Raw genomic sequence first — 17,476 nt, forward strand, 5'->3', positions numbered from 1 at the left:
TAACTGAACACTGCCCAGAAGAACACAGCATATAGTTAAGGTATAACTCCTGATCCTTTTATGCAAAGTAACATGTGAGAACCATATTCAGGATGTGTTATGTGAGAAAAAAATCTATTTTCAATAAAAGTTAAAAAAAAGTGGTTAGGGATCTGAGCAGAGAGGTCTCAAAAGAAGAAATGAAAATAGCTAAGAAATATGTTGAAAATTCTCAACATCCTTGGTGGGACTGCAAACTGGTGCAGCCCCTCTGGAAATCCAGACAGAAAATTCTCAAAAAGCTAAAAGTAAAACTACCATATGAATTTGCCATACCTTTGGGTCAGATACCCAGAGGACTCAACGTCCTACTCCACTGATAACTGCTCAACCACATTCACTATTCTATTCACAATAGCTAGGAAATGTACTTAAACTGATGGTGACCGCCTGCGCAGTGATGGCCTGGGTTCTTCTACATCAATTATTAATTACAAAACTTGCCAGTAGGCCAATTTTATAGAGACATTTTCTCAATCATGTGCTTACTCCTCACGTAATCGAGATTGAATCAAGTTGACAGCAAAATCAACACGGGCACTGTTGCCCATGTGTGCCTTCCAGAAAAAGAAGGGAAAACTTTAATGCTGAAGATACCACACACTTAGGGCAAGAGACTTGGAGGAACTGAGCTGCAACTGACTTGGAGGCCCCCTTCCCGAGGGCTAGCTTTCAAAGTAGTGAAAAGTGCAATACAAGCTGCCAAGGAAGAAAAGTAATCAATATCCCTACCCACCATGCGCTGGATAGGTATTTGTCAACTTGACATAAGGTAGAACCATTGGGGATGAAGAACTTTCAATGAGAAAATGACTCCATGAGATCAATCTGCCAAAGTTTCTAGGGCATTATCTTAAATAATGATCAATGTTGAGAGGGTCTGTCACAGTGAGGGCGGTGCCACCTCTGGGTGGGGGGTGCTGGGTACTATAAGAAAGCAGGCTGAGGAAGCCATAAGGAGTAAGTCAGTAAGCAGCACTTCTCCATGGCCTCTGCTTCATTCCCTGCCTCTAGTTTCTTATCTTAATTCCTACCCTGACTTCCCTGGACTGTGAAGTTTAAGTAAAAGAAACCCTCTCCTCCCCAAGTGGCTTTTGGTTGTGGTGCTTTATCACAGCACAAGATACAGCTGTGATGCTTAGAAACCATAGCAAGGACCAGAATACCAAAATATACCTAGGGTACTATAGAGACATTTATATCCCTAGAGTAATCAACAGCTGCCTAATTGAACTGAAAGGCCTCCTTAACAGGAGAAAATTCAGGTCCAGTACTCTAAACCTAGCCAACTACCCATGGATGGTGATGCTGTGGACTCTAAAGGAGGACCTGTGACTGACACTTTCTTAAATGAACATAATTATATTTTCATCCTAAGGATCTAGATAGACAGATGACAGATAGAAGAAACTCCAAAAATAGTGTTTTAATTAATTATTTGAGAATTTTGACATTATCTATATTTTTATCATATTCACTCCCCACTCTTGTCCCTAACCACTACATTTCATGTTCTTTCCTTTTTTTTTTTCATTTGGAAGAGCATATATTACGGCAGATATCTTAGTGATTTAGCACTTACTATCTTTTGCCTCCTCCTCTGTGATGCTCCTAGAGTCTGAGGTATACGAGTTGTGTTTTACAAGTGGAGTGGGAGGGACAAGGAAATTGGAGGGGGGATAGTATATGATATAAATATAGTACGCGTATATGATTTGTTGTTATTGTTGTTTTGGCTTTTCAAGACAGGCTTTCTCTGTGTAACAGTCCTAACTGCTAAGGAACTAGCTCTAGTAGACCAGGATGGCCTTGAACTCACAGAGATCTGCCTGCCTCTACCTCCCAAGTGCTGTGATTAAAGATATGTACCACCACCGCCTGGCTAAAATTTTGGATAAAATAAAATAAATGTCAAATATTAATTGGGGCTGGGCATAAGACTCTCACTTGTTCTCTGTATTTTGACCACTTGGGGGATTTCTGTACCAGTCTCTGTCTGCTGCAGTAAGGAGCTTCTTCAATGAGGGCTGGCAGTGAAATTTTGAGCAAATATAAACTGGTATAAACACAACCGGGGGGTGGTGGTTCATGCTTTTAATCCCAGCACTTGGGAGGCAGAGACAGGCAGATCTCTGTGAGTTTGAGGCCATCCTAGACTACAGAGCGAGTTCCAGGACAAGCACTAAAGCTACACAGAGAAAACCTGTCTCAAAAAACCAACACACACACAACAACAACAACAACAACAACAACACTTAGCCAAAGAAGCTTCCTTTTGTAGCAAATGGAGACCATCACAGAAATCCTTCAGAGAAATCTCAATAAAATCAATAAAGAAAGGGGAAAAAAATCTCAAATTATCAAATATAATTGACAAAATATTTAAAAAGGAATGTTAGTTACTATTGTTCAGTGCCCCAGGAATTAATTAGTAAATCTATATAAGAGTGAAAAGAGCTTAGTAATTAATAAGCCATTACTGTTACTATATCGCTGGAAAGCATTCAGACTCAGTCACAACTCAGGAAATAAAATACCATCTTACAATTAGTTCTATTACATGTTTATTTAAAAGTCTAAGAATCTAAGGGGACAAGAAACCACTTAACTATAAAAAAGAATCTGTTTATTTTTTTAGTTACATTGGTCAATCTTTTACAATCAAATTCCATTATGAGATACAAAAATTGCATGAATTACATTAAAATATGACACCACTTTATTATGCTTAAGAATTTTTTTTTCTGTTAGAGAAGTATTAGTATCACAAACACTAAAGTAAGAAACACAGAGATGTAAAGTATCCTGACTTGCACTACCAACGTAAGGTAAGTGTGGGAATACAGGGCTGTGGGTGGGTAAAACGACAAGTTCATACACAAGCTCTAAACAGTATGTGCAAAATATAAGATAGCACTACAAAAAATGCATACGTCTAGTCAAGATTAGAGTTGAATTTAAAATATAAGGTATTGAGTTTTTAGAAAACAATCCATATATCATATTTTTATAAAAAATGAATAGCAGCAAGTAACAATCTGTTACAAATAACCGAATAAACCAAACTTTATCATAAAAAGATTACTGTAATTGAAAGTGAAGCACTTGTTTCAAAAAGAGTGGTGGGCTTAGCCTCTTCTCTTAATCTTCATTTAATAATCTCTGAAAGGAAACATCCGTGGAAGAACACAGTCCACTTGTAGACAGAAGCCAGAGTGAGAGACTCACTAGTTGGTGTATTCATACATACACCGACCGTCCTTAGTACGACCTGCCGGTCCTCCATAGTCCTCACTAATAATCGAGAGAATGTGGAGGCAATATATTTACTGTGTTTTCTGATTGTTTGTGTGTAAAGAATTGTTTAACATGAAAATCAGGTCAAGTACTGTTGAACAATGATACGATTTATACATTCAGTTTTTATAAACTGTTGTCATTAGGACACCCTGATCATTAGACTGATTTTGAAGACGTGTCAAATGAGATACAATATGTAATCCTTGACTTCAGGATAAACATTCGGATATAAGGTGTGTGTGAATGTTAAATGTGCATGTAAGAAAATGTACAAGGTACTGGGACACGTATCCTGACTTTATTCTTGAACTTATACCGGTGAAAACAATGTTCAAACCAGAGAAATATACTTGTGAATAACTGAAGGCTGGCTGTGAGTCCAATGTACATTTCTCTAATTTTGTTTTCACCTGATGCTCGGCTTGATCCCTCTATACTGATGAACGCCGAGAAGGAGTCCTTTCAAAGTACATGAAGTCCTGAAATGGGAAAAGGATTATAGTATTTAGATTGAGAAAGGAATGGCAGATAGATAGAAATAATTATACCAAGGCATTTTGTAATTTATCACAGGAACATCCTATTCCAGTAAAAGTAAACAATCTAATGGAATATTTATGGGTATCGCTAACATGTGAGTATGCAGATTGACAATAAAGCTTTTCATATTCAGCACCGACTAATTTTTAGCATTAACTGAAGGAAAACCTCGGAGTAAAACGGAGAGCGATACAACACTGACGAGCGTGATTACAGTTGACACACAAGAGGAAGGCGGCAGCTGCTTCGTAGTTACTTTATTATACTAATGATCCCCGGACAGCTGTTTGGAAGTAGTGAGAAAGATAATGGGAAACAATGAATACTGTATCCTCTGTCTGACGCCCTCCAGGTATGCCCCAGCAGCCTTTACTTCGCTCAGATCGATCACTCTGTCATGACAGAATTTTTCTCCCTGCTACAAACCTGTAAACCCCATCACCCAGTGCCAAACCTGTGCCTAGAAGTGGCACAGACAGAAGCTGGCCTAGCTTCAAAATGAATTTTCTCCTATAGAATACTGCTTCCCATCAGACGAAATGATGCTGAGAGCAAAAGGCTTACAATGAGGAAGCATGCACCAAAAATCATCGCTTTCATCTTCACGTCCAGATCCAAAGGGAAGCGAATCTCAAAGTGGTCGGCGTTTCCCATTGTTGATAAAAAGCCGTTCCACTTCCTGATGATACTGCCGATGTTAGAGGCTCCATCTAGAGTGCTGACCTGCAATGCCAAGAGCGGGATGTTATGATGGCTGAAGAGTGTTGAGGGACATGCCTCTGTCCTCTTCTTAGAAGCAGTTTGTGGTAGGATAATATAAAAGAAACCCACCAATGACATCATTTCAAATGAGGAATCCTAGGATGAAGTGTCCTGAAACTGTTAATTACTCACCTGGGATATACCTTAAAACCCCCCAATCTAGTGACTTTTCCTCCTCCTTAAATATATCTTTTGGGGATTTTTTTCAGGTCATGGTTTTAGTTGATGATTAAATTGTTTTCTGTAGTAGAGGGTGAGAATTTGGGAATTGGAAGTCACCAATCAAGGGAGCCTCTAAACAAAGCTAGGGGGCGTGTAAGACACACTGAACACCACTCAATCTCCTGTGAGCTAAGCCCAACCAGTTTCAGCAGTTCTAGGTATAAGAATGGGCTTCAGCTTCTAAAAAAGGGACCTCAACATTTGACAGTAAAAACACCTCTTACCTAGCTTCTAATGTCACCTAGTAACAGAATGACCTTATACAACCTGCACCGGAAACCTGGTTTGTTGTCATTTTCTACAGTGTTCTTAATAAGTGAGTGATGTTTCATTACATGGTGATATAAAATAAAAACTAGAAAGCTTTTTTTGTATCATATGAAGTAAAAGAAGGAATAAATAGTAATAATAGTAATTTAGTGTGTTGCAAGCTTTATCTTCTTAAAAGGCTTTGAGAAAGTCTCCCAACATCAAGGCTTTTTTTCCTAGCAATTTCTTTGCCAGTCCCTGGGAAAATACAATGCCAAAAATTGCTCTTTTTTTGAGAAAATATTGCACTATAGCCCTGCCATTCATTATATCCATCCCCTTATGAATTCTCTAAGTGTTGTGATTTGCTAGATTTTGCAATTAAAACCTTTACTCCCATTCTAAAAATAACTAGGGGAAAAAAGATGATACATATCAAGAACAGTTATTGATCTATTTATGATGTTTACTCCCAAAAGTTTTAGTGTTCTAAGTGGGGAAAAAACCCATTTTTTTTTTTTTAAAAAAAGGCAATGCCATTCACATTTAGAAAATGTCAAGTAACCACAAGGAACCATGCTAGAAGGATTTGTTGTCAACTTGTGATTAACTTTTCCTTCATACCATTCACATAAATCTGAAGACAAGAACATTATGAGGTTATAATGGACAAGGTAGAAGCAACATATGTATTGACCTCGAAGACAGAATCTGAACCACAGCCGTAGGTTGCACACGGCCCACGCACTGTCATCATACTCTCTCTCTCCGGATTTTGGATGCTGTAAGTGGCTCTGCATAAGTTCCAGTGTTCTGCAACAAATCCAATGGTGGCACCGGGAGGACACTGCACTTCCAGCTGCAGAGGAAATAGGAACAGACGTTATGATGTTGTATGTGCACAATGCACACCTATACCACGCAAGTGCACACACCTGGACATTTTCATGGTCGTTCTAGGGCAAGGGGAACTAATGCTGGCAGGGGCTCATGTTTCCCCAAGGCCATTTGCAGGGCTGTATTTCCAAAAGCACTCTAAAGACATGAGCTCATGTTTTCCTGTGGGGCAAAGGACAGGATTATTTACGACTGAGCTGCTTGATATAGATTCCAGTTATCTAAGCCCAGTGTTCCTAACAGGACTTACAGCATTGTCTGGCTAGATTTGCGTCCTCTCCCAGTCAATTTTAAATGGTCTGAGGCAAAGAGGACCCGACATGAATCATTCATGTTGCTGTGCCCATAATAAAGACCTTTGAGCAAGTGATGGCCCACGTCTTTAATCCCAGACATGGGGAGGCAAAGGCAGGTGAGTCTCATGAGTTTGAGGTCAACTTGGCCTACAGAGGGAGTTCCAGGACAGTCAGGATTTACATAGAAACCGTATCTTTAAACAAGAAAAAGAAAAACAACAATGTAGTAATGACCTTTGTTTCATCTAGGGCTTTCATGTCTTTTCAACAAATATATTTAACATGACTAATTCACTTAAAAAATCATAAGCAGCAAAACTAAATCTCCTACATGACAACTACAATGGGGAACAAAAGTGTTGAAGTAGGAGCGGTAGGCGGAATAGACAGAAGAGAATGCTGGGAAAAAGAAGCTGAATAGAGGAGTCGCCATGATTCTCCCACGCCAGACAGACGCAGGTTAAGATCCTCCCTGGTAAGCCACCTCGTGGGCTACATAGAATATTAGAAATGCGTTAGAACAAGATGTAAGAGCTAGCCAATAAGAAGCTGGAACTAGCCGGGCCAGGCACCCCCGCAACAGAAAAAGGTCTGATCTCCAAAATATATAAAGAACTCAAGAAACTAGACGTTAAAATGCTAATTAACCCAATTAAAAAATGGGGCACTGACCTGAACAGAGAATTCTCAACAGAAGAAATTCAAATGGCTAAAAGACACTTAAGGTTATGCTCAACCTTAAGATATCATCTTACACCTGTCAGAATGGCTAAAATCAAAAACACCAATGATATCCTTTGCTGGAGAGGTTGTGGAGAAAGGGGTACCCTCATCCATTGCTGGTGGGAATGCAAACTTGTGCAACCACTTTGGAAAGCAGTGTGGCGGTTTCTCAGGAAATTCGGGATCAACCTACCCCTGGACCCAGCAATGCCACTCTTGGGAATATACCCAAGAGATGCCCGATCATATGACAGGGGCATTTGTTCAACTATGTTCATAGCAGCATTATTTGTAATAGCCAGAACCTGGAAACAACCTAGATGTCCTTCAATGGAAGAATGGATGAAGAAAGTGTGGAATATATACACATTAGAATACTACTCAGCGGTAAAAAACAATGACTTCTCGAATTTTGCATGCAGTGTTTAATAGAACACAGTTTCTGTGTAATTATTTCGGGCATAAGCTAGCCATGCGGGCGGCCGGGTGCCTGGGACACAGCCTCACTGCTCCTATCGCTACACAAAAGAGAAAGAAGCACTGGGGAAATTGTGTGAAAGTGCCCCCGTTTGATGGGAATGTGTTCCAAGACATTAGTGGAGGTCTCACATAGTACTGACCCCAATACATATTACCCTTTCCAATAAACACATGCCTATGGCCATACAACACATGTCTATAGCAATGTTTAATTTATCAATTAGCCATAGTACAGCACTAACAATCAATACTCTGTCCTATAATAGAAACTATGTGAACGTAGTCTTTCAACTGCTACCGTGTGTATGGCAGGTGCATCTTGGATACGCTGAACAAAAGAATAATTCATGATCCAGAATTCGCCATGCTGTTCAGCTTATGGATTTGTTTATTTCTGGAAGTTAGCATTAATATTTCAGACTACGTTTGTCTATAGTAACTAGAACCACAAAAAGTAAACCTGCTGGTGGAAGTGGAGCAGTTGCTATGCTGGAACAGTAAGAGCCTGTGTGTAGGGACTGACAACAGCATTTTATTAAAGGCTTCAAAAATATTGTACACAGTGCTGTTTTATTTAATTACCTGTATGTTAAAGTTTTATAAAAAGCAGTCAGGAGTTGTATTTCCAGAGCCATTGTTCATATATACAAATTTGTACCTATACAAAACATTAAATTGGATAGAGCCAAAATGTTATGCCTATGAAATGAAAAAAACCTCAGAACTGTGTAAAATCAAATTACTTTAAAAGTTAAGTTAACTCTATCTTAAATAATGCATAAGTGCATAAGAGGGTGTATATTAGTGAAGAACTATGCCTTGACTAAATGACTAATATATGCCTCGCTTATTATATAACATCCTTGAATAACACACTGCAGAGATGCAGAGCAAATTAGTGATTTCCAATAATTAATGATGGACATGAGAGAGAAAGAACAGCGAAGATATGAAGACTGTTTTTATAGTTATGAAATTGTTGGGACTTTGTTATGTGGTGATAGGTAAAGGAGTCTACATAGGTGATAAGGCTATGTAAGGAAAATACACCAAATGAGTATAAAACTGTCTTAATTATGACATTAGACAAAAAGTAAGTTTATAAGTTTGCAGTTCTGGCTTGCCTTAATCTATTTCTGATCTCCTTTATAGGATTAAAGGCTTTGATTTGAAAACAAAATGCTATGTATGATTATAAATGCCTGATGTATTGAGAAAAACAAGGACTGGAAAACGTCACCTCAGATATAAAGCTCCTATTACAAAGATAATAACTGCAAAGAACAGTTGCTCTATTAAGAACAACAGAAACACTGATGGGCCTCAACGGTACTATCTATAACCAGAAATTGAGTTTAGAGACTAGAGTGTACTGAAAAATCTTCAGTCTTCAAAGCAACCACTTTGTCAGAGAAGAACTGTTAATTATAATCTCAAATTTGCAGATAAATTGATAAACAGAGACTGTGATAAACAGATTATTATTTATAAACATAGCATACCATTTAAAATTCCTAGGTAGTCTAATTCCAGGCCTAGACAAGAAAGTTTACAAAGTGGTGAAATTGAGGAGAAATTATAAGACACAGGGAGGAGAAAAAAATTCAGCAAGGAATTTTAGACTCTGAAAAACAAAAAGAGAGAAATGTTGAAAATGAAATTAGCCATCAGTCAAGTAAATAAAACACACAGTGGAAAGCATAATGACAGGCAAGACCAAGCAAAAGCATGAGTTTGAGGACTCAGGGCAATGGCAAGGCAACAGCACATATCTGTCTGTCTATCTGTATGTATGTGTATATGTATGTATGCATGTATGTATGTATATGAAGAGAGATATGCATGTGTATGTACATTTATATATAATACTATTAAACAAAATATGTATATATAAATTAACACATATGAACAAAGCTTCCAAGATTTCTGGGGTATATGCAAGATACCAGATCTAAGAATCTCTGGAGTAGAAAAAAAGGTATGTGATAAAGTCTAAATTCCAAAAATTATGGCAAACCTAGAGAAAGTCATAGCAACAAACTGGAGGCATTTAGAACCACAAAGGGAATGAACAGAAGAGAACCTCTCTATGGCATACCATAATAAAGATGCAAAAAATACAAAAGTAAGAAACAATACTAAAGCTACAAGGGAAACACGCCAAGTCACAAACAAAGGAAAAGACATGAGAAAGAATAGCATCGGTGTCTTGCCATCAACCCCCAAACCAGGATATCATGAAATGAAAATAAACAGCTGCCAAACAAGATGGAAACACCCAGCCAAGCTATATTTTAAATATGATAGAGACATAAAACATTTAAAGAAAAGCACAGACTAAGACAATGAATGACAACCAAGGCAGCCCTGCAAAAACAAACAAACAAACAAACAACAACAACAAAAAAACTTCGAGTTTAACAGCTGTCCAACATGGGTGCTGGGAACCAAATGTGGCTTCTCTGGCATTAAAGGTACTCTTTTCTCAACCGAGATGCCCTTTCCTCAAATGATTCTAGCTTGTGCACAGTCCACAAAACCCTAGCCAGCACAACTATAAAATAATTGCAAACATTCTGGCATGAAATATTTAGTCTTTCAGTTTCATAAAACAAACAAAAGGGCAGAAGACGGTCAGACAGTGGGAGTGGAATGATGGTATAGGAGGTCTCAGTACCCCATTACCATCTTCAGGATTTCTTCTGGACTGAACACTACCTAAAAGCCTAAAGAACTTTACAGCTAAACTATGCCATCATTCTTTCAGTGGCACATGGAACCTTTTATAAAAAATTTTTATTTAATTTTTTTTATTTTACATACCAATAGTAGTTCCCCTTCCCTCCCCTCCTCTCATTGCCCTCTCTCTAGGCCTTCCTCCCACCCATTGCCCCATCTACTCCTCAGAAGGGGTAAGGCCTCCCATGGGGACTCAAAAAAGTCTGGCATATCAAGTTGAGGAAGGACAAAGCATCCTTCCATCTTGTATTAAGACTGAGCAAGGTATCCCTCCAATAACAGTGAGATTAAAGCAGTCATTACTGTATCTCCTTAATAAAAAAAAAAAAAAAAAAAAAAAAAACCTTGGACATCCAGAGCTAAATTCGACTAAACTTTCAAGAATGAGTTAATGTCTTAAACTATTTTTCAAATTGGAAGGTAAGAGAAACAAGCAAATTAATTGAGCAAAGGTAGTATTACCCTGGTACCAAAACCAAATAAAGGCAGAACAATAGCAACAACAAAAACCCACCACCATCAACACCACCACCAAAACCTACAGAGCAACTCTCCTGCTCAACAGCCAAAAACCTATCAGTAAAATATTGGGAACTGAATTCAAGAACACAGTAAGAAGATCATACTTTGTAACACATGATCATATTTCTTGGTCCATTCCAGGGATCCAAATGGCCAGGAACATGAGATTAGATAGGCCATGGGCATGGAGGAAAATTTACCATTATTGTGCTAAAAGAACATATTGCTATAGCCACAGAGCAGAGCCTCGATCCTCATCAGAGAAGCTTCTTGCAGTAGAAGAGAATTAACATAGAGACACACAACTGGCCAACATGCAGAGGGTGAGAGACTTTGGAGCACTCATTCATAAAGGGAATGTCTTCTTCAACACCTGGACCTCAAACCTTAGGATCTATTCTGAATAAAGGGTGGAAAAAGCCTGAGAACTAGAGGTGATGGCATCTTCCAGGCACAAGGACTAACGGACATGAACTTACAGAGACTGTGACACAGGTGTAGGTTATTTTTCAGTAATGCTTTCTTTTTCTGAACCTGTGTATATAAAAGGGGTCGGACCAACCATAACAAAGAACATTTGCACTGTAGGTCTAGCTCTGCCATCGGCAGGGCACTCCAGTCTGGCATTTCATTTATTAGGACTTTTTTTTTGCACCGTGGTGTAGGCTATGATGGGTACAGCAATCAAAAGCTCTTTCCAATTTGACACCTGGGAAATATGTGGATACCAGTACATATCATATGACTACTGGAAGTCCCTGTAAGTACCTAATTGATCAGAAAGCAGTTGTTCACAAAACAGTCTCAAGTTGTACTTGATCCCCACCTCTCACTAGAGAAGAAAAAGGAAAAGTGGGTGTTTCTGTCCTGTGAAATAACTCAGCTTCCTTTCTCCCCACTACTCAGTTTCAGTTTTATTCTGAATGATAGGGTCAAAAATCTCCATCCCATGTGGTACTGGAAGGAAAAGGCAGACCACACTGTAAAGGGCAGGTCAGGAAGCAAGTGTCGATTCCGCTCCTGTTCTCTGACCTCTTGTCTCGCACAGGAGCAGCAGAAGCAACAGCAGGTGCATCGGAAAGGCCTCTGCATGGTCATGATCTCTCGCCCCTGGCAGTCAGTGACCCGGAGCACGAAGGGTCGTAGGTTCCGATAGGCATTCCTCGTGTAGTCATCTGTGTCTTCAGTTACGATGTAAACCATCTGGTCTATGTTGTTCTTGATGTCATACCTATTATTAGTTTCAAAACCTGTCATCACTAAAAGTTAGAATGGAGAAAGAATCTTAAATTAGAATCAGTCAAGACAGGCCTCAAGTTGCCTTCGTTATTAAAAGAAGAGAAAAAAAGGAAGACAGGAAGAAAGGAAGGAAGGAAAGAAGAAAGGAAGAAGGAAGGCAGAAAGGAAGAAGTATGGTTAGGAGTTACGAAAGCCAAATAGCTTTTTAAAATTTCAGGTGAAATCCAACCATGTAAGCCATGAGTGTTAAGCATTTTAAGAATTTTTTTTTTGAGACTGTGAGGCAGACTGAATTTACTTATTATGATGTATTTCTTCCATTCAGCATTTTACACTAAGACACCCACTGCAATTATGGATTGCAATTTTTTAAAAAATTATTTTAAATCAATTTATTAAAATTTAAGGCCACATATTGTGTTCAAAGATATAAATAGGGTCGTTTGCCTGATATACTTTAGGAGAATTATGTGTTTTAATTCTTTGGTTGTTTTCATCTTTTCTTATTCTAATGTTTTTCTCTTTCAGTTTTTTTTTAATTTATTAAAGATCTCTGTCTCTTCCCCACCTCCGCCTCCCCTTTCCCTCCCCTTCCCCCAATCAAGTCCCCCTCTCTCGTCAGCCCAAAGAGCAGTCAGGGTTCTCTGCCCTGTGGGAAGTCCAAGGACCACCCACCTCCATCCAGGTCTTGTAAGGTGAGCATCCAAACTGCCTAGGCTCCCACAAAGCCAATACGTGCAGTAGGATCAAAAACCCATTGCCATTGTTCTTGAGTTCTCAGTTGTCCTCATTGTCCGCTATGTTCAGCGAGACCGGTTTTAACCCAGGCTTTTTCAGACCCAGGCCAGCTGGCCTTGGTGAGTTCCTGATAGAACATCCCCATTGTCTCAGTGTGTGGGTGCACCCCTCGCGGTCCTGAGTTCCTTGCTCGTGCTCGCTCTCCTTCTGTTCCTGATTTGGACCTTGAGATTTCAGTCCGGTGCTCCAATGTGGGTCTCTGTCTCTGTCTCCTTTCATCGCCTGATGAAGGTTAATATTCAGGAGGATGCCTATATGATTTTCTTTGGGTTCTCCTTCTTATTTAGCTTCTCTATGAACCCGAATTATAGGCTCAATGTCCTTTATTTATGGCTAGAAACCAAATATGAGTGACCTAAGGTCATGCTCAACTTCCTTAGCGATCAGGGAAATGCAAATCAAGACAACTTTAAGATACCATCTTACACCTGTCAGAATGGCTAAAATCAAAAACACCAATGATAATTTTTGCTGGAGAGGTTGTGGAGAAAGGGGTACACTCATCCATTGCTGGTGGGAATGCAAACTTGTGCAACCACTCTGGAAAGCATTTTAAGAATTTTAAACAATTGCTAAGCTTAATAAGAAATTAAGTTTTCCCACATAAAGTAATGGCTAATTCAGTTTTCTTGGAATAAAGGAATTCAGAAAATTTTAGTAATAAAACCATTTTGAAGAATCAGACATCAGGTCATGAATTGATCAGCACTTGGAACTGATGAAATGACTTGGGACATGCTCCCCGAAGATAAGAAAATAAATCCAGAAAAATCAGAGCCCTGTGTGGTGCCCAAAGGGGTGTGCCCGGCTCCTACCCGAGAGTGAGTAAGCAAGCAGGTAACTGAGAAGAGCACAGCGTCACCTGACTGGGATCATTTTTTCAGACTTCCATAGCAACAGCCACAGACTGGAACTCAGCAGTCTTAGACTCTGCTTTCTCTTTGCCACTGACCCTAGCAGAGTGTGGGGCTCTAGCTAGCTCAGATCACCTCTCACCTTCTTCTGGTTGTACTCTTCGAAACAAATTGAATGCAGAGAAAGAAAAATGGACACCTGGTCCAAGGGACTAGCCAGATAAGCTGCGAGTCATTTCTGAGTCTAAGAGATTATCAGTGTATGGAGGATTGATCGATAAAACTACATAGAAAATTCATTCTATTGCTTTTGTGAAAATAAGGTAATAGGAAATAGTCTTCTCTCGTTGAATCACTAAAAGCTCATCGACAGAAAATAAGGCACTAAGTACGAAGTAATATAAATTTCCATCTGATTAAAACACTGCTAATCAAGGGGTTGGAGAGATGGCTCGTAGGTTAAGAGCACTGGCTTCTGGCTGTTCTTCCAAAGGTCCTGAGTTCAATTCCCAGTAGCCAAATGGTGGGTCGCAACCATCTGTAATGAGATCTGGTGCGTACATGTAGATAGAACACTGTATATATAATAAATATACATATCTTTTAAAAAAATATGCTACTCAAAACACAATGCTAGTCAAAACACAATCATACATACCTTCCAGAGGCTCAAAATGCTGAAGCACGTGTATGCTGTCCAGCTGCGGGAACAGAGCAAAAGCAATTAGAAGACAGAAAACCAGAATTGATTTTAATAAGCAAGAGGAAAGAATGTGATGACACGGTATTAAAATCTGTCAACCAGGGGCTGGAGTGCTGGCTCAGCCTTAATAGCACCAGTCGTGTTTCCAGAGGATGTTTGTTTGGTTCCCAGAACCCACATGGTTGCTCACAACCATCTCTAACTCACATTCTAGGGACTCGGACACACACTTCTGGTCTCCCTGGGTACCAGGATGGAAGTGGTGCACAGATACATATGCAGACAAAACACCTATGTGCATGAAATAAAATAAAAATAGTAATTAGAATGTATCAATTGATGCCAGATATCTCTCTGAAAATTGAATGAAATCAAAAAATGTAATCAGCTGAGATTATCTTATCTGAATCCAACTAGATGGATATTAGCAGAGGTGTCTAAATGTGAAAAAGACTTCCAGGTAGTTCCACGTTAATCAGAGAGCCGACTGACATCTGGACAGTGACAACACATTGAGGAGCCAAGTACATGTAAAGGATCTCTGGCTGTTTCTCAGTCAACTTCTCTGAGATGTTCACATGGGAGCCAGTCAGGATGACTTGACATAGACTAGACTCATGTGATGCTCTTGTGGTATAGGGAAGGTGAACAAGCCAGAGTAAGCCTGAATAAGACCTCTGCTGCACATTACCTCCTGAGTACCTTTCAGAGAGATTAACTGCGTGGATTTGCATTCAGCTGCATTCACCTAATGCCAAGTTCTTGAAGAAGTGCATACTTTAGTATGGATGCATGAGGGTAGCACCATGTGGGTAGGATCTGGAAAAAGGTGTCTGGAGGGAAACATTCTAAAGTAGCAGTCATGGAAAGGAAAGTTAAGAGCACCATTAGAGAAACTTCTACTTTAAGGTACTGGAATTACTTTGACAATGGACAGTTTAGTGGTTTTATCTTCTGTTACAATTCAGAACACCCCAGCAGAAGATAGACAGTCTCCTCTAGGACAGACAGATCTTAACCAACACAATTATAAATCATTTATGTTATAAGACTATTCATAATCACTGAACCCAGAATGCTGCCGAAAATGTTACATTTCATCAAAACTCATTAAATAATGAAAGGTATGTGAGTGTAATAACAAGGAAAACCCCAACTGGTTCTGGATGAAATTGTGTGATTAGCTACAAAAGGATATAGGAAGACACAGTCCATGTTCAATGTCAAACTTACAAATTAATAAGGGATCATTATTCATACAAGATAGCAAAATTAATAAGGGATCATTTCATATAAGATATCAAAATGGCTGCTACAATTGCTTGCACTTTCCTTTGTAAAATACTAAGAAATTAAAATATAGAAATAAGAATAAAAGCATTGACTACGTGGCGAAAGTGTCTACTGCAGAGCGAAGTGTTCTGATCACTGCTGATGCTGAAGTTTCCTAGTGAGGTGCTGTGCCAGAAGGAAATACACAGGAATGTGGGGTCACTGGCAAATACAAGGCTCTGGAAAGACTCTAAGCTGCCGTGGGTGGAGAAGGCCTCGTGGTAGTCTTATCAAAGTAGCACATGATCTGTATGTGTCACCTCAAGCCACCTAACAGAGAAACAACCCAAGAGTGTGTAACTAATAGTTTCCGCAGCCGGCATCTGTAGGGCATGCCTCTGTGTGTTAACAACATGACAACCATTACACGTTTATCCACCAAAACGTCTCACAACAGCGCTATGGCTTTTATTCTGGCTCTTTGATTTACATGCACAGAAATTTGGCAGTCACTGTGCTGTATGAAGAAGACATGAAATTTGACCTGAAGCAGTATCTTATGCTTACTTAGATTTATGTATTTTGGGGCTCAGGAATGTTAAAGAGGCTGAGATGTTGAGAAGAAGTTGTGGGTTGTACATTTTGGGACCCACTGCCTCCCCTTGTCTAGTTTTCTCTTCTTACTCTCTTTTTCTCAATGTGAACACTTTACTTCTAAGTAAATGGTATAGCATCAGGTTAGTGATTCTCATTCTTATTTTTCTTATTTCCTTGAGAAAGTCACTTTTATTTCAACAAAAAGAACTCATGTATCCTATGAATGTGTCCTTGCAACCACTGTCTACCTGTAAATCCTCCAATCATGGCTCTCAGCGAGCCAGCCTCTGTCATCAGTGACCCTATTCACTCTAGCCAATATCTTGCTTCCTCTGTTCACACCCCAGGGGCATACTTCAAAGGAAAATGTTTTTGATACATTACAGTACCTGAGCTAAGTATTCCAGACCAGGAGGGCAGTTGGGCATAGGAGTTGGTCCTGGCATCCACATTACTGGAGCAGGCTGATTGGTCATGGGATATCTGCCAGGCTGGTACTGAATAGGATGGGTACTACCAATAGGATAATACAAAGAGATGGCACCAGGATGCTGTGGAATGTTGTATCCTGTAGGCAAGCCTGTAGGTGGAGGGGCAGCTGGTCCAGCAGGGCCTGTGTTCTCAAAAAGATGAAAATATCATGTATTATCACTTTAGTGTATTGGAAGTTATATACTTTTTAACGTTAAAAAGTAACCATGCAACATGTTCTTAAAGAAAACAAGTCCTCTGTTTTCTGAGTGTGTACCTGATATATTAGCAACATACTAAGGGAATTATTCACATATTAGTTAATCTGATTCTCTTAAAACTTGTAACATAATTATTCCCATTTAACAGATATGGAAATAAAGATTGACAGACTGAGAAACAAAGTAGCCTCTCACTGTATGAGGCTTCTTCTTTACTGATCATAAACGCACTTCATTGGTTTTAATGGGGTCAGAACAAGGTCTAGCACGCAATTATCATCATCATTTTTACTAGTTATGCAAAGGGGTCCTTACCATCTATGCTGAGTTGCCTTTGCTCAATCACTTCTCTTTGTCCTTTCATCTAGACATCAGACTGCTTACCAACATTGTTATCTCTCAGACCCAACTTCTTAAGCTCATTTCTTTATCAGGCTACTGAAAGTGGATTATTTTCAATGACAAGCTTTACCTTCCCTGGCTCTAAGCTTGGAACTTCAAGATGAACTGTAAATCCAGCCTGTGTTCGCCCTCTTCCTGGCCTGAGGAGCG

At 39.4% G+C, this 17,476-nt stretch overlaps 1 protein-coding gene across 4 annotated transcripts in view; it reads right to left on the minus strand.

The window, feature by feature from the left end:
• Nucleotides 1-2,648: 2,648 nt before the first annotated feature.
• Plscr4 (phospholipid scramblase 4) overlaps nt 2,649-17,476 on the minus strand; it is a 31,692-nt gene continuing 16,864 nt past the window's right edge. For 2 of the 4 annotated variants that reach the window (XM_050157258.1, XM_050157259.1), the window contains exons 4-9: nt 16,622-16,852; nt 14,319-14,361; nt 11,802-12,028; nt 5,810-5,971; nt 4,444-4,602; nt 2,649-3,818 (exon numbers count right to left, since the gene is read on the minus strand). In XM_050157258.1, coding sequence (XP_050013215.1) covers nt 3,771-3,818; nt 4,444-4,602; nt 5,810-5,971; nt 11,802-12,028; nt 14,319-14,361; nt 16,622-16,852 — 870 coding nt within the window. In that variant the 3' untranslated portion in view covers nt 2,649-3,770. The remainder of the gene's footprint in view (nt 3,819-4,443; nt 4,603-5,809; nt 5,972-11,801; nt 12,029-14,318; nt 14,362-16,621; nt 16,853-17,476) is intronic. The other 2 variants (XM_050157255.1, XM_050157257.1) reach the window with 1 other exon arrangement.

The sequence above is a fragment of the Alexandromys fortis genome, unplaced genomic scaffold (assembly GCF_014885135.2).
Source record: "Alexandromys fortis isolate MF-2015 unplaced genomic scaffold, M_Fortis_MF-2015_v1.1 scaffold_85, whole genome shotgun sequence".
NCBI lineage: Eukaryota > Metazoa > Chordata > Mammalia > Rodentia > Cricetidae > Alexandromys > Alexandromys fortis.